Source organism: Bos indicus, chromosome 16 (genome assembly GCF_029378745.1).
Source record: "Bos indicus isolate NIAB-ARS_2022 breed Sahiwal x Tharparkar chromosome 16, NIAB-ARS_B.indTharparkar_mat_pri_1.0, whole genome shotgun sequence".
Lineage (NCBI taxonomy): Eukaryota > Metazoa > Chordata > Mammalia > Artiodactyla > Bovidae > Bos > Bos indicus.
The window spans coordinates 56,725,291-56,748,229 of record NC_091775.1 but is presented as its reverse complement, the minus strand read 5'-3'; the positions used below and the strand labels follow the sequence as shown (position 1 = coordinate 56,748,229).

General features: G+C 38.1%; 1 protein-coding gene across 3 annotated transcripts in view; it reads right to left on the bottom strand.

Annotated features, from left to right (window-relative positions):
- RABGAP1L (RAB GTPase activating protein 1 like) overlaps positions 1 to 22,939 on the bottom strand; it is a 739,452-nt gene that overhangs the window by 277,822 nt on the left and 438,691 nt on the right. For all 3 annotated transcript variants that reach the window (XM_070768910.1, XM_070768911.1, XM_070768912.1), the window contains one exon: positions 9,345 to 9,419. In XM_070768910.1, the coding sequence (XP_070625011.1) occupies positions 9,345 to 9,419 (75 nt within the window). The remainder of the gene's footprint in view (positions 1 to 9,344; positions 9,420 to 22,939) is intronic.

Genomic DNA, 22,939 nt, shown 5'->3' with positions numbered 1-22,939 from the left:
GTTAGTTCTAAAAGGTCTTGTAGGTCTTCATAGGACCATTCAACTTCAGCTTCTTCAGCGTTACTGGTTGGGGCACAGACTTGGATTACTGTGATATTGAATGGTTTGCCTTGGAAATGAACAGATATCATTCTGTCGTTTTTGAGATTGCATCCAAGTACTGCATTTAGGACTCTTTTGTTGACCATGATGGCCACTCCATTTCTTCTGAGGGATTCCTGCCCGTAGTAGTAGATATAATGGTCATCTGAGTTAAATTCACCCATTCCAGTCCATTTCAGTTCGCTGATTCCTAGAATGTCGACATTCACTCTTGCCATCTCTTGTTTGACCACTTCCAATTTGCCTTGATTCATGGACCTGACATTCCAGGTTCCTATGAAATACTGCTCTTTACAGCATCGGACCTTGCTTCTATCACCAGTCACATCCACAGCTGGGTATTGTTTTTGCTTTGGCTCCATCCCTTCATTCTTTCTGGAGTTATTTCTCCATTGATCTCCAGTAGCATATTGGGCACCTTCTGACCTGGGGAGTTTCTCTTTCAGTATCCTATCATTTTGCCTTTTCATACTGTTCATGGGGTTCTCAAGGCAAGAATACTGAAGTGGTTTGCCATTCCCTTCTCCAGTGGACCACATTCTGTCAAATCTCTCCACCATGACCCGCCCATCCCAAATGTAACTATATTAGTACTGGATTTCAATATTATAGTAAATGATAAATGTAAGAAATTTTTGTATTATCTGTATTTTGTATTGGCTATTTGGCTTATGAAAGTGAAGTCACTCAGTCATGTCCGACTCTTTATGACCCCATGGACTATAGCCTACCAGGCTTCTCAGTCCATGGGATATTCCAGGCAAGAGTACTAGAGTGGTTTGCCATTTCCTTCTCCAGAGGATCTTCCTGACCCAGTGATCAAAGCCGGGTCTCCCGCATTGTAGGCAGACACTTTATCCCCTGAGCCACCAGGGAAGCCATTTAGCTTATATCGCGTTTCATTTTAAAAATCAGTCAAGATCTGAAAATCAATCTGGAGCTGCACTAGCAAACTTCATTTTACTGTAAGAGTGGGTTCCCCCACTAAGTAGCATTGGGGCATCTGTTTTTAAAAAAGCATTAAAATGACTCTTTAACTTACTGTTGTTGTCGTTTAGTTGCTAAGTTGTGTCAGACTCCTTTGCGACCCCATGAATTGTAGCCTGCTAAGCTCCTCTGTCCATAGGATTTTCCAGGCAAGAATACTGGAGTGGGTTGCCATTTCCTTCTCCAGGGAATCTTCCTGACCCAGGGATCGAACCTGCATCTCCTGCTTTGCATGTGGATCCTTTACTGCTAAGCCACCAGTGAAGCATTTAACTTATTACAGTGATTTCACTGAACTAGACAATCTAATTTATCATTGATATGTAGTTGATTTGTCTAACTTAAAATAAAAATAAATCATTGAATAATATATTTTAAAATCAGATATTAGAATTTGGAGCACAGTGTGTCTCTAGTAGTGAATACCCATCTTTGCTGTGTACAGGAGCTTTGTCATGGAAACAATATTGCTTTACTAAGGAAATGATAAGATAAATATTAAAAGCTTATATCAAAACGTTTAAGATATCACAATGTCATCCACAGCTCTATGAAATACAAAACTAAATACCTGCCTCATGTGCACAATCTGAGAATCAAGCATGACATAATCACTGTTTATTAACAGATGCTGATAATGATGTGCCATCTGTACTAATAGAGGTTATCACTGAATGGAGCCAGTCTTTGAGCTTCACTGCTTCTCTCTATGTGCTCAGTTATGTCCGACTCTCTGTGACCCCATGGACTGTACAGTCCACCAGGCTCCTCTGTCCCTGGAATTCTCCAGGCACGAATACTGGAGTGGGCTGCCATTTCCTACTCAGAGGATCTTCCCAACCCAGGGATCCAACTCATGTCACTTGTGTCTCCTGCACTGGCAGGCGATTCTTTACCACTGTGCCACCTAGGAACTCCTGCTTCTCTCTGCGATCAACCACAAAACAAAGCACGCTACGTATTTCAAAAGTCTTTAAGACTCACCTGAAGTGACATACATCAAGATTTTTTTGAAGTAAAATTGTATGTTGAAAATCTTAAATAACTGTTTAGGATAAAACTAAGTTTTTATTTCACATTATGTGTTTTCATGTCTTTTTGTAGTCAATCTACCTTCTTCCCATGAAGTTAATGAATATTCCACTGATTTTTTTTGTTTTCTTCAACAAAGGTGAATGTTAGAGACTATTCCGACAATCATAAATTAATGAGTTTTCATTTTCTGTTTACAAGTTGAAAAGCAAATAGATGAAAACTTCTGAGTGTTTATTTTCCTTTTAAATCAAATACATGCCAAATACATTTAAATTTAATGGCTATTTGTAAGTCTTAAAACATGCTGTTCCACCTATTAGTTTGCTTTGCGTGCTCGATATAAACTAGGGTCCAAAAGAAAACTGGCTGGGCAAATAATTATTAGTTTTAGAAGGAACAGCATTGTTACATTCATTCATTCATGACCCCATTAAACCTCACAAAAGTAGGTATAAGTTCCACATTTTAAATATTAGACTAGCGAGGTTCAAGGAAGTTAAGTGATTTGCCAATAACTATACATCTATTGGAGAAGGCAATGGCACCCCACTCCACTATTCTTGCCTGGAAAATCCCATGGATGGGCGAGCCTGGTGGGCTGCCGTCTATGGGGTCGCACAGAGTCAGACACGACTGAGTGCCTTCACTTTCACTTTTCACTTTCATGCATTGGAGAAGGAAATGGCCAGCCACTCCAGTGTTCTTGCCTGGAGAATCCCAGGGACAGGGCGCCTGGTAGGCTGCCGTCTATGGGGTCACACAGAGTCGGACACGACTGAAGCGACTTAGCAGCAGCATACATCTATTACATAAAGTCTGGACTTAACCCCATGGCTATACTCTTTTTATGCCAGATACAAAATAAAACTACACTTGTAATGCATGGTATTCAACATTCATAGAAACCCAAGGACGATGATAATATTATTTTCACTTTATATTATAAATGAAGAAACTGATTCTTCAATCTCAGGGAACTTCCCCAAGGTCATGTAACTTGAAAGGTATTAACCCACAATTTAAATTCATAGCTGTGGTTTTTATAATCCTTTGAAGGAATTCGGCTTTGAAAGGACAAAGAAATCTGAGAGAGCTAAATGGGAGGATCAAAAGAGGATTTTTTTCCTTAAGGCAAAATGCCTTGATTGTATTTACAGGACACAAGGAGAAGATGCTGAGGAATGACTCTTGAAGCACTGATGCAAAAATTAACAGAGAACAGGAAAAATCTCTTAGGTTTATAAGGAAAAGGTGATTTGGAAGTAAAGAAGGGCTTATTAAAAATAAACTCAAACTCTTATATCAAAGAATCACTGTAAGATAATGGGATATATCTGTCTAGTATTCTACCTTCCTATCATCAGATGTCAAAAGCTCCTTTCTTACAGGAACACCATTTCATTTTTCAGGAAGAGTTGATCCAGATCATTACCAGCACAGAGGTGAACTTAAGACCTAGGCCAGGCCTATCAGAACACTTGAACTTCCTGACCTCAATAACCAACTCAAGAATGGCAGACCCCCAAGGGCAGGCCAGCCAGAATCCTCCAGGGTTTTTGCTTGCTTGTTTGTTTTAAGTGCAGAAGCTATAGCAAAAGATAAACATGATGCCTTCTAAATGAAGCTGTAAAACTGAAAAGTATGAAGCAAGGCCAACTTGCAAACTGCCTACTTTGTGCCCTGCCTTTATAAGTTAAGGCAATAAACTCTAAGCACAACAGAGATACAGAGATGCAGATTTCTGATAACAAAATATGAACTCTGGAATATCAAGCATATCAAAATCATCTCTGCTCTGGACTTCCCAGTTATGTGAGCCAATACATTTCCTTTTAAATTTAAACTACTTTGAGTTCATGTTGTCACATGTAGCAGAAAGATTCCTAAATAATATCATGGCACAAATAGTTTACTTATATAAGCATATAAAGACATTAGGAAGCCTCTGTTTGGTTACCTCGGACTTTGTAGAATCTTTATGTTCAGGAAAACTAAGAAGTAGCTCTGCTTCTCATTTCTTAAGTTCATTGGTTAAATCTTACCCGAAACTTATTTGTAATTTTTAAATCTTATATTATTTTTAAATGTAGCACACAGAAAAATACATAAAAGTTAAGATTATACTTTATAGAATAAATGATTAAGGAATATAAACAGGTTAGGAGCTAGAATACTGTTTACTCCTGAAGATCCCTACGTGTCCCCTCCCAGTCATGACTCCCAGTTTCTCCTGGAAGGTCATGATCCTGACTTTAACTGTATTGACTTCATTGGTATTATCTGTATTTTCCATCTACATAGCATCCTAAGAAAACAGAGTTTACTTTAGTCATTATTGAATTATACTAAATGGAATCATACCAAATGATACCAATAATTTGCTTTCTTACTAAACTTTATGCTTGTATGATTCATTCACAATAGCCCATGTAGTATAGGAATTTCCCAGGTGGTGCTAATGATAAAGAGTCTGCCAATGTAGGAGATGTAAGAGATGCAGGTTTGATCTCTGGGTCAAAAGATCCCCTGGAGGAGGGCAGAGCAACCCACCCTGGTATTCTTGCCTGGAGAATCCCATGGGAAGAAAAGCCTGGTGGGCTACGGCCCATGGGGTCACAAAGAGTAAGACATGACTGAAGTGACTTAGCATGCATGCAGGCATGTAGTGCAAAACATTCCTTTCATTGCTGTATAGTGTCCCACGATACGAATATACCACAATTTATCCATTTTGATATCTAATTACAATTGTAATATTAGACTATTAGACATTATAATAATGGGCATTTGAGTTGTGTGATCATTATAAACACTGATCCTGTAGTATAAACTGTAATTATGATCCTATTTTAATACATGATTCTAGTGTGAAAGTAGTGAAAGTGTTAATTACTCTGTTGTGTCCTACTCTTTGCAACCTCATGGACTGTGTCCCGCCAGGCTCCTCTGTCCATGAAATTCTCCAGGCAAGAATACTTGAGTGGGTAGCCATTTTCTTCTCCAGGGGATCTTCCCAACCTAGGGATCAAACCCAGGTCTCCCACAATGCAGGCAGATTCTTTACCAACTAAGCCACTAGTGTACAGGTTCTTAAATTTGACTAAAGTATATACTAAGAGTGGAATTGACTGGTATGCATATCTTTATTAGATAAAGCAAAACTGGTTTCCAAAGGAGTTGTGCCTAGTTACAGTTTTTGAAAAAATGCAATACATTTAAACATTCTGGCTTACCCCCAAATAATTCTTTTTTGCAGTTGGAAAGCTTCCATACATGCTGATATTAGAGTATTTAACCTTAAAAAGGAGCATAATCTTCTGAAAGTCTAAAGAAGTATATGTTTGATTAAAAAAAACTTTAAAGCTGCTTGAAAATAAATTTGTGAGAGAAATATATTGGTGTTAAAAATTATCCAAAATACTTTATATAGTATTTAGAATAAATGAATATACAAAAAGATATTATTTATTATACTAATAATATAATGATATTAGTGATAATTATTGCACATTAAAATTTAAAGGCAAACACTATAATGATTACAAGCAATCTGTGCTGTAACAGCTTTTTTGAATTATAAATGATAAATTTCTTATAATTCCATCAATGGATGTAACAGCATCTATGTGATAAACATTTAATTCTTCCAGTGCTTTACTGCAAGTTACAAAGAATATTATCAAAGCATCTGAAAATTTCCAAGCACCAGGAAAAGATATTTATTTCTTAAAACTATTCATACATGGAAAAACTTTAAAATTCTAAATTTTTGTTCTTAAACCTACTTTCATTTTGGTCTTTCTTTCCTCTTAGGCAGTGAACGTGAAATATAAATGACCATGAGAGGAAGACAGCATCCCAGAAAGAAGCCGCTTCTGACAGTGATTAATATGGAGCTGCCAAAGGCTATCTGGCAGGAAAAAGAAGCCATTGCTTATGTAACTGATAAAAAATTAGTCAGTTAGGCCCTAATAACATATCTCCCTGGAATCCAAGATAGTGTATTTGATGAATTGTTTAAGCTAGACTGTATTCTTCTACCTATTTAAACCATGGGGACAAACAAGAAAAAATTATAGTTAGCTTCTCTTATTCAAATTGGTTAATGGATATATTGGTCTGTCAATGAAATATGCTAATTAGTAGAATTACCACATATATTTTCAATAAAATTACAATCTAATCTGTTTTTCACTAACATTGATTATCAGTTTATCTTTCCTCCAGGATTCTGAAGGCATTTCTATATTTCCAGTTATTTTTATAAGCAATGACAACAATTGTGTACTTCTATTAAAGTAGAAAGTGTAGAAACTAGACTACATTTCTATTCATCTTGCGAAACACTTTGGAGGCAATTTTGTTGAATATGTTTACAATAGCTGACTTTCCATGACCCTTATAATAGAAGAGCAGATATGTTAAAAAAAAAAAAAAATCTGGGTTATTTGAGTTTCTTCACTATTTGAATCACTCTCTTTTTTTCAGGGAGAAAATGTGTCCAAGTAAACATGAACTTACAGTTAACTAAACTTCTGTTAAGTCTCAGAACAGATTTTCTAAAGTGATATTCTTCTCATTGAGGTTTAATAGATATAATGTGTTTCACAGGGCTACCGGTCTAAAATGCTAAACTGTGACATATTCAAAGATTACTTTGTAGAAGACAAAGCTTCACTATCTGTGGCCTGAACATCAGCTTCTCATCCGAGTGATCATGAAAGCTCCTTTTAGAAAAATGATGGTTTTGAACCTTGGTAAAACACCCATCACTGCTTACAGTCTCCAGCCCCTTGTGTAGGGACCTGACTATTCTAGACCTACTAGGTGGCGTTAGTAGGTAGAATAGGGAAAAGGAGTCCAAAATGGCGGTGGCTAAAAGACAAGGAAGAGAAAAGCCCACGAAAATAAAACAAAAGAAGGTCCGAGGACCAGAGTGAGGACCTCAGGTAAAACAAACAACACTCCTGGCTGGCCCAATTTACATAGGACACCAGGGAGAGATAAACATAAATAGAAGAGCCAAAGCTAGCACGCGCTCTCTCTCTCTCTCCTGCGCGCTGGGGCACTCTTCTCCTCGTGTCTTTGGATCGATCTGCCCTCACACCTCAAAGATGGATTTTCCTGCTATCTTCTAAATAAAATAGAGCTGTAACACTAAGCTGTAACACTGATTTGTCTAAGAGCTATAACATGGTCCATTCGAGACCTGAGAGCTATAACACAGTCTATCTAAGACCTGAGAACTGTGACACGCCGAGAGGGCTTTAATGTCCGTTACTCCAAATCTTTGTTGTGACGAGACAAAGAGCCGAGGAACATATACTCGCGTGACAGAACTAAGGGCCCAAGAATTTATGACTATAAAGTACTTGATTATCACAGGAAATCTCAAGAATGTGGTTTGCATGTGTGGAAATGACAAAAAAAGGACAGTAAGAGAATATCAAAAGACCATAAATAGATGATAACCACAGAGAAAGAAATTGAAATCAAAGTTAGAGTGAATAATCACAATAGAACAACAGTATGTTATTTTTTTCATTAAAGTCAAATGATCAGAATTAGGACCATGAATCTACTATAATTGTTCTTCATTTTCAGAATGCAAACCGTAAAAAAAATCCTTTTGTTTTAAACTTGGTTCTCTTTGCTGCATCTGACATTATACAATGCTGCTTCTCTGGTGAAAATCAAGAAACTCTTCAAAGATCCCTCTTCCTCATCAGCGCTTTAAATAATTGGCATTCCTGGGTTCTATTCTGTTTTTCTTCTTCTACTTATTTTTCTGAAATGATCTGATCCACTCTCATCATTTCAGCTTTGATTTCTCCCCAGAGTCAGTCTCCAGTATACAGCTGGCTGCTGGACAGCTACTCAGATGGCCCTCAAATACCCTCCCTTTCCAAATTTAAAACTAAATTAATCATCAACTCCTAACCGTTTTTCTTCCATTCATTCTCAATGGACGTGTTTTCTACCTCAGCTCAAAATACCATAATTTAACCAGTTGCTTAAGCGATGAAACAAGACATGCTACTTTTGACTTTTCCTTTGTCAATCCATCCATGAAACCTACCAATTTTGCCTCCAGAAAAATGTTTCATTCTTTCTTTTTCTCTAAGTCTCAATATCTTTCATTTAGACTGATATTTCCTAACGGGTATCTCTGCTATTACATGCTTCTTTTCAGTTCCATCCTCTATGTGGATATACGAATATATGTAAAATGAACATCTGGTTGTCATTCCCTTGCTTCAAACTGATTGTGGCTCCTCATTAGGTACAGAACAAAGCCTCTATAAAGCCTACATTTCTTCATCTTAAGAAGTCTTTATAATTTTTTCCCTGCCCACGTGACCATTTTCATCTCACATCTCTTTCTCTCCATACACCTTCTACAGCAATGATACAGAAACTGTCATTCACTGTTCCTTTTATATATTGTGCCCTTTGTTTTGCCATACATTTGCTCACGTAGCAATCTCTACTCCTTCTCTTATCCATCTTGTCTCCGCCCCCCAGCCTCATTTATGTCTTGGCAAAGCTACCACCTCCTCTAGAAAGTCCTTTCTGAAAACTCTCCGCTCTCCTCTTACTCTCTGCATTGCTTTCACCTAGCACACCGTAAGTCTTCTATACTGACCATCACAAAAACAATGCAGATACAGAGAGAGAGTTAAAATAATAGGTATGTGCCTACATTACCTGTGCCCCAATTCCAGCCCATAAGGCCTTTGAGAACACAAACAATAAATTATTCATATTTGTAATCCCACGTCTTAGCCCAGTACTGACAACTGATCCTCAATAAATGTTCTGTCAAATGAAGGTGACTAAGAGGAAAGAGAATGTACAAAAATAAATCACAGAAGAGGTAAAAGACTTCCTTGTCACATTCCTTCATGATGCTCCTGGTCCTGCTCACATTTGGACAGATACATGGACTTCCTCAATCCTAGTGGGTTCTAGTTAAAAATAACTCCAAATAGGCAATGTATTCCCTACCAGCCCGCAAAATTAATTCTATTGAGAAACTAACTGTCCTGTTCTTGACATCAGATCTCTTATTTTCTCACCAAAAGTACAGGTTTAAAAAGATATGCCATGTATAATCTCCATCAAGTAAATGGAGAATAGGAAGGGAGGGAAAAAAAAAAAGCAGAAAATAAAATGAATTTGGCAGTACCGTGCCATTTATCACATGGAAAATTACTTACATGCAGCAGCAATACAGCAGCAAGAAAAGACTGTCCTTGACAGTACCCAATGTCTTCGTCATAGACAGAGTAGGCCTAGAAAAAGATGAGAGGAAAGAAATATTATAAACATTCACAGATTTTAACCTAAGTGCTAGTTCACATCAAGCTGCCACTTGTTCTTATCCCTGGCCTGTCCACCACAATTTCACTGATCCCTCATCTTGAATGTGCAAGCCATTAGCACAGTGGAATCCTTCAAAGAGGCTGCACATTTCCTAAAGCAATTCTAGATGGCCATTATCCCCAGGTTCATCTTTAGAATCTGGAATAAAAAGATGCTCAGAGCACCTAAATTAATTTTTAAAGATCCATTATGGTTTGTGGTCAGGCAGACAAGACTGTGGGAGGCAAATGCAAAAGGTGGAGGAGGGTAGAAGGATTCTGCAGTTGATGCGGGAATTCTAATGTACTACATGGGGGAGTCCTGTAGTACAGATACCATAACCTAATAGACTCTCCCCCAAAATCACCCATTAATGCACTACATGTGGGAGCCCTGTAGTACAGATACCATAACCTAATAGACTCTCCCCCAAATCACCCACTAATGCACTATATGGGGGAGCCCTGTAGTACAGACACCATGACCTAATAGACTCTCCCCAAAATCACCCACTAATGCACTATATGGGGAAACCCTGTAGTACAGATATCATAACCTAATAGACTCCCCCCAAAATCACCCACTAATGCACTATATGGGGAGCCCTGTAGTACAGACACCATAACCTAATAGACTCTCCCCCAAAATCACCCACTAATGCACTATATAGGGAAACCCTGTAGTACAGATATCATAACCTAATAGACTCCCCCCAAAATCACCCACTAATGTACTATATGGGGGAGCCCTGTAGTACAGATACCATGACCTAATAGACTGTCCCCCAAAATCACCCACTAATGTACTATATGGGGGAGCCCTGTAGTACAGATACCATGACCTAATAGACTCCCCCCAAAATCACCCACTAATGCACTATACGGGGGAACCTTGTAGTACAGGTATCATAACCTAATAGACTCCCCCCTCAGATCACCCTTTCTAGCCACTACATGTTCTCTGACTTTGAGGGACACTTACATATCTGTTGTACACTGTTTTTCTTTTCTCATATAACCCTTTACAATATAAAAACCATTTATGATTCCAGGGTAGTACAAAGGTAGACAGTGTGGGCTATAGCTACAGTTTACTGACCCCTGGTTTAGCACAACAACAAAAAAATAATTCAGGTGCTCCCCCATTTATTTTTAAAATACAAACAACCCCAATTGTGCTGTTTAAATCCTGGACATGTACCCCATTCCATGTATCCTACCTATCTGTGGTACTTCATTTTAGTGAAGGCATCTCCATTTAATGTACTTAATATAATACAATGCACTGTGATTTTATAAGTACAAAAATGCTCTCTGTCCAGGGCAATGATTATCAAAGATAAACAGGAACAGTTATCATATCTCCTATATGCCAAGGTAGTCAGAGTATAAGGACTAGAATTCTTTTTTATTATTAAAAAATCTTTATTGAAATATAGCATATATTCAATGAAATGCATACCTTTTAATTTCACAGTTCCTTAAATAAGTTGAGTCATTCATGTAATTCCATCATTATAGAATATTTATAGCATTCTAGAATGTCCCTCAGGACTCTCTGAAGTCAAACCACCTCCACCCTAGGCTACCAGTGAGCTGATTTTTTTCACAATTATTAGCTTTGCATTTTAGAAGAATTTCATATAAATGGATTAATATATACTCTTTTGTGTCTGACTTCCTTCACTCAGCATAATGTTTCTGAGAGCCTTCAATGTTGTTGAAAGCATCGGTAAGTCATCCACTTTCACTACTGAGTAGTAGTCCACTGTATAAATATACCACAATTGGTCTATCCAGTCTCCCTCTGATGAACATATGGGTTTTTTTCCCCCCAGACTGGGGCTAGTACAAAGTAAAACTGGTTTGTATACACAAGGCCTTTTGTGTATATAGGTTTTCATTTCCCTTGGGTAAATACCTAGGAGTGGAGGTTCAAGGTTCAAATGCTAAGTGTATGTTTAACTTTCTAAGATATTGCCAGATTATTTTGCAAAGTGATTGTTCAGTTATTGCCTCCACATCAGCAAAATATAAGAGTACTCATTGCTCACATTCTTGTCAATACTTTATATTGCCAGTCTTTTTCCTTTTATTAATTCCTGTGCTTTTGACTTAAATCTCTCTGATGGCTAATGACACAGAATGTATTATAATGTGTTTTTAGGCAACTGATATACCTTCTTTTGAGGATATCTCTTTGAGTTCTTGTTCATTTGTTTAATTCAGTTGCTTATCTTATCACTGTCGATTCATGAAAACTCTTCATACATTCTGTTGACAGAATCATTATCTGACATATGTATTACCGATATTTTCTCCCAGTGCATGGTCTGCCTTTTTATTGTTTTAATGGTGCCTTTTGAAGAACTGTTGTTATCTTTTAACCTTCTGCCAATGATGACATTATCATGCCCTCATCTAATGAGAGAAAAATTAGATCACCAAATCATTTCCCAATGAATTTTAAAGAAGCTTTTCTTCATTATAAACAGTTTCCCAAGCTTGGCCTAATTATAAAAACTGAAAGATGGATTACCATCCTTTTACTTATTTAATTTTCTTTGATTTATATAGTTTTATTTGTGAGTCCTTATTTGTACTTTTATCCAGAGCTTATGGATCGGGGTGGGTTGGGGTGTGTGTGTGTGTGTGTGTGTAGAAGGATTACAGAGAGAAAAGAAGAGGAACAATTAACAAAGAAAGAGGGGAGAGGTTCTAATACTATCCTTATTTAGTGCATCCCTGATGGCTCTCCATTACTTCTTTTTCCATGAACAAGGAACTCTGAGATTTCTTGATAAGATATCATGTCACATATATTACCAAGGCTTCCCTTTCCCATAAAAGATAGTCTAAGCTGAGGATTCCTTAAAACTGGGGATTTCTAAAGTCAATCATGCTTCATCAGCCCTGACATAATTTTGACAAATGTTTGATCCATTTTTATATATTTAACAGTTACTGAGAAGTGTTGCTATGTACATGCACATTTGTGTTACAAGAGAAGTCCAACATAAAACAAGGGTCCAGAGTCCACCAGAGGAGTGATGAATTCATTGAGACCCCACAAACTAGTCTCTAACTGGAAAGCTGAGGATAAAAGTACATATCAGCAGTGTATCGATCTTACTTTCTAATTGTGTTATGGCTTTGGATTAGGTTAGCAACAAAAATGACTTTTCAGAGGCCACCTACTAAATCAATTTTATGATTCACAGTTTGAAAAACACAATGTTCTAGTACGTTCTTTCCCCTGGAGTTCTTCCAAGCACTCTTCGGGTTTAGTCTAAGCCTTCTCTAACTGAGCTGAACCAAATCTGTTCCCTCCATTTGAAACTTGCCTCTCTTTAGCACCATACCGCCTTGTCCCACCTCTCACTGTAACTGCTTCCCTGGCCAGATGCCTGCTCAAACTGACTTTCAGAAACCAACTGAACAGCACTATTATAATGGAGGAGGTTATTGAACCAACCTTCTGTCTGGTAACAAATTTAATCTATATACAGACAAAATGTATAAAACAACTATCTGAAAGCACTGAGCAAAAAGCAGGAGGAAGAAACTGGAGGGGAGAATAAACTTGGAAGAAGGTGATGACACTGGGTAAAATTCTCATTCTTTATGGCTTTTGTTGGAGGTCATGTGCCAGTGGTGCCACAATGGAAGGATAAAACTTGGATATTAAACTATAGACTTACTGGCTTGAAGAATCAGAGAACAGACTAGGATGACTGTAACAGCTAGAAAGCAAGAGTAGAAATGCTAGGGGAAAAGTAACAGAAGAGAAGCCTTTACCACACCTAGTGTAGAAGTACAATATCCAAGACAATGTAAAACTGATACAAGTATAGACTAATAAATAAAACAGAATAAGAAGTCTAGAAGTAGAGCCACCCTCATATAGTCATTTAATGGCAACAAGGTTACCAAGATAACAGTGAGGAAAGGAGAAATTTTTACATATGTAAAAATGTAAATCTATAGAAATTGTTTCAATAAATGTGCTCAAACAATTGGAATCCATATGGGGGAAATTAATGAACCTTTATCCCTAACTTTATTTCATATGAAAAAATTAATTCTAGATATAACATACTCCTAAATATAAAAGTAAAATTATAAAGCTACTCAGGGAAAAGACAGAACATCTTTGTAACTTGGTAAAGGCAAAGGTTTCTTAGCCAGGGCACAGAAGTTATTAACTATTAAAAAAATTAATGAATACAATAGACATTAGCAAAATTTAGAAAATGAAAACCAAAGACATGACTCTGCTGACAAAGGTCCATGCAGTCACGGTTATGGTCTTTCCAGTGGTCACATACGGTTGTGAGAGCTGGACCAAAAAGAAGCAGAATACTAAAGAATTGATGCCTTTGATCTGTGGTGCTGGAGAAAACTCCTGAAAGTCCCTTGGACAGCAAGGAGATCAAACCAGTCAGTCTTAAGGGAGATCAACCCTGAATATTCACTGGAAGGACTGAAGCTGAAGCTCCAGGATTTTGGTCATCTGATGAGAACAGATGACTCATTGGAAAAGTCCCTGATGCTGGGAAAGATTAAAGGCAGAAGGAGAAGAGGGTGTCAGAGGATGAGATGGCTGGATGGCGTCACTGATGCAATCAACATGAACTTGGGCAACTTCAGGAGATGATGAGGGGCAGGGAGGCCTGGTGTGCTGCAGTCCATGGGGTTGCAAAGAGTTGGACATGACTGGGTGACTGAACAACAACAACACTGATAAAAAGATACCATTAAGAAAACAGTTAAACTACGGACTGGGAAAATATTTGCAAATGTATCTAAACAAAGTCTTGAACAGAATATATAAAGAACTCCTCTAACTTGGTATCAAAAAACCCAATTTAAAAATGTACTGAAGATCTGAAAAGATACATCACAGAGAAATATCTATGAATGGTCATTGGGAACATGCCCAAGTGGAGAGGAGATGACAATGGAGGATTCTCACCTCTCCCACGAACACATCAAAAAATACACCTATATGCGGAACAGTTCTCACTGAAAACTAACTGGAGATTGGTAGAAAGACTACTGTACAACCAAGACTGTAAGAAAGACCCACACAGAATCAAGTAGGAAGGGAAGAGAAGTGATCAAACCTGTGCCCCTGGGAGCAGACTCAGAGGAAAATGGAAATTATACAGGAAAGAGATCCTCCCAGGGAGTGAATGATTTGAGCCACATACTGGTGCCCCAACCCTGGGGACCAACACAGGGAAGATGAGCCCAGTGGATAGTTGGAGGGACAACGGGACTAACAGGAGGGCTGTGTGAAGACGGGACTCCACTTGTGAGAAGCATGCGCACATTTGCTTGCTCCTGAAGCAGGACTCAGACTGTGGTTTGTAAACTGCATGGGAGGCTGGCCAGCTTCCTGAAGACCACTCCAGTGCCTGCTCCAGTGCTTCAGAAGCCTTCTGGGCCTCAGACCACAAGCAAACTGCCACAGCCCAAGGCCTGACCTACCCCAAATGCCTAAACCAGCACCTTTAATACTCCAAGATACTTTAAAGTATTAAGATGGATTAATTAATTGAATGCAAGAGTAGATGGATCTACTACTTGCAAGAGATATCTTGTCTACTACAAGAGATCTACTTGTCTACTACAAGAGACATCTGATAAAAGAGGTAATAAAATATTAATTATAGAATCTAGGTGATAGATTTATGGATGTTCACTGTACAATTCTTTGAGCTTTTCTGTGTATTTGAAAATACTTTGTAACTTTCGGGGGGAAAATATTGTTCCTATACTCTCTTCACTCTGATTTGGACTACAGACTACTCTTCTGGCTGGGGTCCCAAGGGAATTTTATATATTCAGTCAGCAAGTCACTATTTACTGAGTATCTATTATATAATCAAACATTGTGCTGAGGTAGACACAAGGATGAAAATATATGGTCCATGTTCCTTAGCTCAGAATCTTATAGAAGAACTCAGCACGTACAATGAGAAAGTACACAGTGAGATGAATTCCAACCAGAGGGAAAGGGTGCGTAACCAAACCATACTGCAAGGAATGGAGATAAAGGCAAGGGAAGCATCTTAGACAAGGTGCTACTGTCTTAGTCTTATAGAAGAGGATGTGACCTGAATTGCTGCAAGCTTGGTCTCACATTCTTGAAGGAAGAATACTGAGATTCTTCAGACATGCTGCATGTCAAAGGCAGACGATGTCAGACACTGCACTAAATGCTTTCCCACATTCTCAATCAATCCTCACAAAGCCTGTGAGATGACAAAAGTGATATTGAGAGAAGGTAATTAACCTGGGCAAGGTCAAACAGTTAAAGCCAGGATCTGAACCCAAATCTTCTCAAATACAGAGCCTACATACATTATACCTTTATTTTATCACTGCTGGAGACTGTGTTCTCTCAGAATTCGTATTTTGAACCCCCAAAGTAATGGTTATTTCGAGGTGGAACCATTTAGAGTTGATTAGGTCCTGAGGTAGAGCTCTCATGAATGGTATTACTGTTCTTATGAAGAAGATTCAAGAGCACTCCCATACTTCTGCTACTTGTGGACACAGCAAGGAGACGGCCATCTATGAACCAGGAAGTGAGTCCTCACCAGACACTGAAAATTGCCAGCACCGTGACCAAGGCTTCCCCGCCTCAAGGACTCTGAGTAGTAAATGTTTAAGCCCCTCAGTGAGTGGTGTTCCTGTAATAGTAACAGGCTAAGACGTTCACTTAGACTGTGTGCAGAATTATTCTTCTTAGACATTTATGTGTTTGGATCCATGTAAGATAAGAGGGTCCATCTTCTGATTTGCCTTGGGGTTCAATAGACATGGAAAATCACATTGCATACTCTCAAGAAAAAAGAAAAGACGGTCTGATCAAGGACAGCTTAATATTTTTAAGTCCATAACTTCTGGGTTTAGGGAAGGAGAAGTTTTCATTTCTTTATGTAATATGCGTGTTTATTAACATACTGACTACAAGCTACAACTTAGACATGAAAACATAGATAGCTGTTAAAGCTTAATCATGTTGGTGCTAACACGTACATATAATTTAAGTTCTCCTTATTAAAATCAGTATGGTGGGGGAAGGAGAGGTTGGTAAAAATTGAGAGAGTAGCATTGGAGAAGGAAATGGTAACCCACTCCAGTGTTCTTGCCTGGAGAATCTCAGGGATGGCGGAGCCTAGTGGGCTGCTGTCTATGGGGTCGCACAGAGTCGGATACGACTGAAGCGACTTAGCAGCAGCAGCAGCACCAGCAGCACTGGAATATAGATACTACCATGCGTGAAATAGCTAGCTAGTGGGAAGTTGCTGTATAACTCAAGGAGCTCAGCCTGGTGCTCAGCGATGACCTAGAGGAATGGGATGGGGGAGTAGAGTGGGAGAGAGGCTCAAGAGAAAGGAGAGATATATATACTTATGGCTGTTTGACGCTATGGTATGGCAGAAACCAACACAACATTTTAAAGTTAATTATCCTCCAATTAAAAATAAATTATTAAAAATTAATAGAAAAAAATATGGAAAATACTTGATTTTTTTTTTGCGTTGTGAGTAACTGTTATGTAGATAGAGATGCTAACTTTGAAAATAATTTTCCAAGGGTAGTAAGACTTTCTTTGTCAATCCAAAATACACAATAACCATTACTGTTCTTGAATTATTTTAAAATCCTAAAGGAAAGTTTTTAGTCTTAGAGCTAGATTGTCTAAAGCCTTATCCACAACCTGTTACTCCCCAAACACTCTCACTCACATGTCTTTATCAGATTGATACAGAAAATATAGAACGGTGTTCCTCTTTTGTCTCAGAAATGTGGAACCTACTGCACTATTTTATCAAACAATCACACTTACAGATAAAGATGAAGGAAATTCAGACTCACAGGAAGAATGAAATCATAAGATTCTCTTTAACAAAACAGAAAGGCTGCTATGTGGGCATGCAAAAAGGAATTAAACTTCTAAAACACAGTCCCATTCAGCTTCTCGATACTACTAGAGTACTGATGTAGTTGCTGACTTACTGGCTATCAATAGACAGTAGTTAAGTTTATTGGTTTTAACCATGACATGTTAAGTGTTTCTCTAAACTCTAACCTAAATATTGAATTGTCTAACAATTTAATATAGCTCTGAGAACAGGAAATACTAACTCAGATTTCCCTACTTTAATAGGAGCTTGACATTTATGTAAAGCCATTTTTCATTTATTAATATTAGATAAACTATTAAGTCTATCACTACAATGAACTTCTGCCAACATGAGACCAAAACAAACAGATAAACAAATCAGCCTCTGAATTATTGCTCAGTAGCCCTTAAATGAGTATGCTATGGAGAAAAATCCAAATATAAAATATGTAGAATAAATTCACTTACAAACTAAAAAGAGATCTGATCTCACACAATCTGAGACAAAAAAAGAGATACCGAAGAAATACTATTTTAAGTAACTCTACAATAAGCTAAATGAAAAGAGGTCACAAAGTGACAAAATCATTAAAACACATGGTTGTCTAAAAGTAGAATAACATTTAAAGAAAAGATTACTTAATATAGCACAAGAATATAAGTGGCTTTTCAAATAATTCTTCAGCATTAATTTTTCTAACAAATAACCAGTAACATTTATTAATAACTACTATTTTTCCAGATTTTGTGTTGTGGTGCTTAGATGCTCAGTCGTATCCAACTCTTTGCAACCCCATGGACTGCAGCCTACCAGGCTCCTCTGTCCATGGGGATTCTCCAAGCAAGAATACTGGAGTGGGTTGCCATGCCCTCCTCCAGGGGGTCTTCCCAACCCAGCGATTCAACCCAGGTCTCCTGCATTGCAGGCAGATTTTTTACCATCTGAGCTACCAGGGAAGCCCAAGAACACTAGAGTGGGTAGCCTATCCCTTCTCCAGGGGATCATCCCAACCCAGGAATCAAACCGGGGTCTCCTGTATTGCAGGAGGATTCTTTACCAGCTAAGCTACCTGGGATATGTAAGTAATTTATTTAACCCTTACAACAATGCTCTGAGCTAAGCACTCTTAATATCCCCATTTTATAGAAGAAAAAACTGAGGGAAAGTAAAAGTAAACAACTTGTGCAAGGTCACCCAGTTAGTAAGCAGCAGGCCAGACTCAGGCAGCTCCAGTCTACAAACTAAGACCTGGTGCAGAGCCCAAGGCCTTAGCAACTGTCGGTATACAGTCTCTAGATCTCAGTGACTGTGACATACGTGGTACAGTTCACGTGAGCAAAAGAAAGACCTAATGATAAAACACAAAGTTTTCTTTCTGCTATGTAATCAATGAATGTTCAGAAACAAATCACAGAGAGAGCTTTAGCTAAAGAGGAGGAATGCTAACACAAAGTTTAGGACTGTGGTTGACTCTGGTGAGGGAACACTGAATCTGAGAAGAGCACCTGGGAATATTCAAAAATATTGATAATGATATATTTCCTAAATTGTATCTACAGGGATGCTGCTTCTATTATTAATTTTTCAAAATCATAAATACAAATTATGTTTACTCATTTGAATGTATGATACATTTCATAATTTTAAAATCTGAATATATTTTAAAATATTTCATAATTTTAAAAATTTGATAAATTTTAAAAATATGACATGTTTCATAATTTTTAAAATTTAATTAAAGTTTTAAAAAATGACTTATTACACTGAATGGAACACAGCACTGGTTTATGTTAAGATTTCAATTTGGGTGACATCTCTAGGATTTAAATTTATGAAAGACACACTGAGCTGGAGTTTAATATAATGATTCAAATAGTAAAACAGACAACTAATGAAAACTGCTTTTCTCGGAGAAAACTGTACATGTATGGCTGATTCTCATTACTTACCCTAGTTATGCTCCATGAAGTTTCTTCAAACACTGAATCGAGCATATACTCAATTCCTATCCCTAGGGGATACAGTGTCTTAGGCTTCTGCAAGCCTCTGGTCACAACACTTTCAGCAACTGATCAATATACAACCTTGTGTTACATGTGTTTCTACTTAAATACACCTTTTAAAATATTTATTGACTCATTAATGGTGAAATCACAGCCAACAGTGTTTCGCTCACGCCTGAATGAAGTTGATCTAACACATGTATTTCCTCCACGAGGCACATCACAGCCTTCTGATGCTTAGCAAAACAGGTCGCACTTCAGCACAACACGTGGGGAACACTTTAAACAGCAAAATCACCAACAACAAAATCACCAGAAGCACAAAAACGAAGTACTAACTACACTGAAAAAAACACACTGGTGTGTAGTATGAAAGCTGAGGCAAGAAGGCAGAGCATAACCTAGCTGCATCTGGACTCGGCAGGTCTTCACTCATCAAGCAACTCAGACATTGTGCACAGGCACATCAGTAATGACTACAAAAGCACCAAAAGTATCAATTGTGAGGTTACAAACAAATCGTAGCAAGTAGGTGAATCTGAAAATATGGAATCAATGAATAACGAGGATCAACTCTGTGTATGTGCGTACTGATAAATATATTTATCCATGTCTACGTATATTCTTGAAGTTACACATCTTTTTAGACACACACATGTATAAACACACAGGCATATCCAAAATTAAGTTGGACTTGTTTATTTCTGAAGAAGTCTACAAAAAGTTAATCAATACAAAGCATTTTTAATTAATAAAACCAATACTGTTATTGATTGGAATAATAAATTATTAGTTTTATGAAGGACCACAAACATTAGAACAATCGAGTAAATGAAAACTTAATGTGAATGTAGCCCCACATACAATTTGAAGTTTTAAAATTTGATTATAAATCAATATTTTATTAAAAATTTTCAGTACTCAATTTCCTGATCAAATTACTTTTCATGCAAACCTTTAAAATATTATCACTGACATATTTTTATTTGTTTCTTTACTACTCAGTACCAGTAGTCCACAGTAATGAACCACTCATTAACCACTATTTCCTGTGAAACTCAGCATGTGTTTTACCATGAACATAATATAGCTAGGTTATCAGATTAGCTGGAATCATAAAATTAGTCCCTAACTACAGTGACCAGGACAATAACTCTAAAATCATTGATTGCTGGGTTCAGATCAGATCAGTCGCTCAGTCATGTCCAACTCTTTGCGACCCCATGAATCGCAGCACGCCAGGCCTCCCTGTCCATCACCAACTCCCGGAGTTCACTCAGACTCATGTCCATCGAGTCAGTGATGCCATCCAGCCATCTCATCTACTGTTGTCCCCTTCTCCTTTTGCCCCCAATCCCTCCCAGCATCACAGTCTTTTCCAATGAGTCAACTCTTCGCATGAGGTGGCCAAAGTACTGGAGTTTCAGCTTCAGCATCATTCCTTCCAAAGAAATCCCAGGGCTGATCTCCTTCAGAATGGACTGGTTGGATCTCCTCGAAGTCCAAGGGACTCTCAAGAGTCATCTCCAACACCACAGTTCAAAAGAATCAATTCTTCGGCACTCAGCCTTCTTCACAGTCCAACTCTCACATCCATACATGACCACAGGAAAAACCATAGCCTTGACTAGACGGACCTTTGTTGGCAAAGTAATGTCTCTGCTTTTGAATATGCTATCTAGGTTGGTCATAACTTTCCTTCCAAGGAGCAAGCGTCTTTTAATTTCATGGCTGCAGTCACCATCTGCAGTGATCTTGGAGCCCCCCAAAATAAAGTCTGACACTGTTTCCACTGGTTCCCCATCTATTTCCCATGAAGTGATGGGACCGGATGCCATGATCTTCGTTTTCTGAATGTTGACCTTTAAGCCAACTTTTTCACTCTCCACTTTCACCTTCATCTTCACTTTCTGCCATAAGGGTGGTGTCTGCATATCTGAGGTTATTGATATTTCTCCCGGCAATCCTGATTTCAGCTTGTGTTTCTTCCAGTCCAGCGTTTCTCATGATGTACTCTGCATATAAGTTAAATAAGCAGGGTGACAATATACAGCCTTGACGTAGTCCTTTTCCTGTTTGGAACCAGTCTGTTGTTCCATGTCCAGTTCTAACTGTTGCTTCCTGACTTGCATACAAATTTCTCAAGGGGCAGATCAGGTGGTCTGGAATTCCCATCTCTTGAAGAATTATCCACAGTTTACTGTGATCCACACAATCAAAGGCTTTGGCATAGTCAATAAAGCAGAAATAGATGTTTTTCTGGAACTCTCTTGCTTTTTCCATGATTCAGCGGATGTCAGCAATTTGATCTCTGATTCCTCTGCCTTTTCTAAAACCAGCTTGAACATCTGCAAGTTCATGGTTCATATATTGCTAAAGCCTGGCTTGGAGAATTTTGAGCATTACTTTACTAGCGTGTGAGATGAGTGCAATTGTGCGGTAGTTTGAGCATTCTTTGGCATTGCCTTTCTTTGGGATTGGAATGAAAACTGACCTTTTCCAGTCCTGTGGCCACTGCTGAGTTTTCCAAATTTGCTGGCATATTGAGTGCAGCACTTTCACAGCATCATCTTTCAGGATTTGGAATAGCTCAACTGGAATTCTATCACCTCCACTAGCTTTGTTCATAGTGATGCTTTCTAAGGCCCGCTTGACTTCACATTCCAGGATGTCTGGCTCTAGGTGAGTGATCACACCATCGTGATTATCTGGGTCGTGAAGATCTTTTTTGTACAGTTCTTCTGTGTATTCTTGCAATCTCTTCTTAATATCTTCTGCTTCTGTTAGGTCCATACCATTTCTGTCCTTTATCGAGCCCATCTTTGCATGAAATGTTCCTTTGGTATCTCTGATTTTCTTGAAAAGATCTCTAGTCTTTCCCATTCTGTTGTTTTCCTCTATTTCTTTGCATTGCTGGGTTAGAAAAAGCTTAATCAGAAGTTTTCTACTAGTGGATCTGAATGCCGAATACTTCAAATTTCAGCTTTGCCATTTACCAGAATCATTTCAATTCCCTGTTTCAATTCTTTTGAGGCAACAAATATTTATTGAGCATCTACTATGTGAAAAGGTGATCTAAGCAGTGAACAAAAAGGCCAAAAATTTTTGCTGTCAAAAAATAAGCCTTCTTAGTGGAAAAATATAACAGCCTAAATAAATAAATGCCAACATAGGAACAAAGATACACACATGTATGTTTGAAATTATTAAGTGCAGTGGGAAAAAGTAAAGCAGGGAAAAGGGCTAAGTAGTGCTGGGTCAAGAGGAGATTACAATTTTAAGCCAGGTGGTTAGGGCAAGCCACACCGAGAAAGTTAACACTTGAGCAAGAAGTCTAGAGAGGTGAAACAGCAAGCCACAAAGATCTCTGGGAGAAGACTGTTCCAAGTAGAGGGGATAGCCAGTGCAAGGACTCCAGTGTGTGAGCAAAGCTGGCATGTATGGCTGGGGCAAAATGCAGGATGGAAAGAAGACTAATACATGAAATTACAGCCCTGTAAACCACTACAAAGACTTTGGTTTTTAC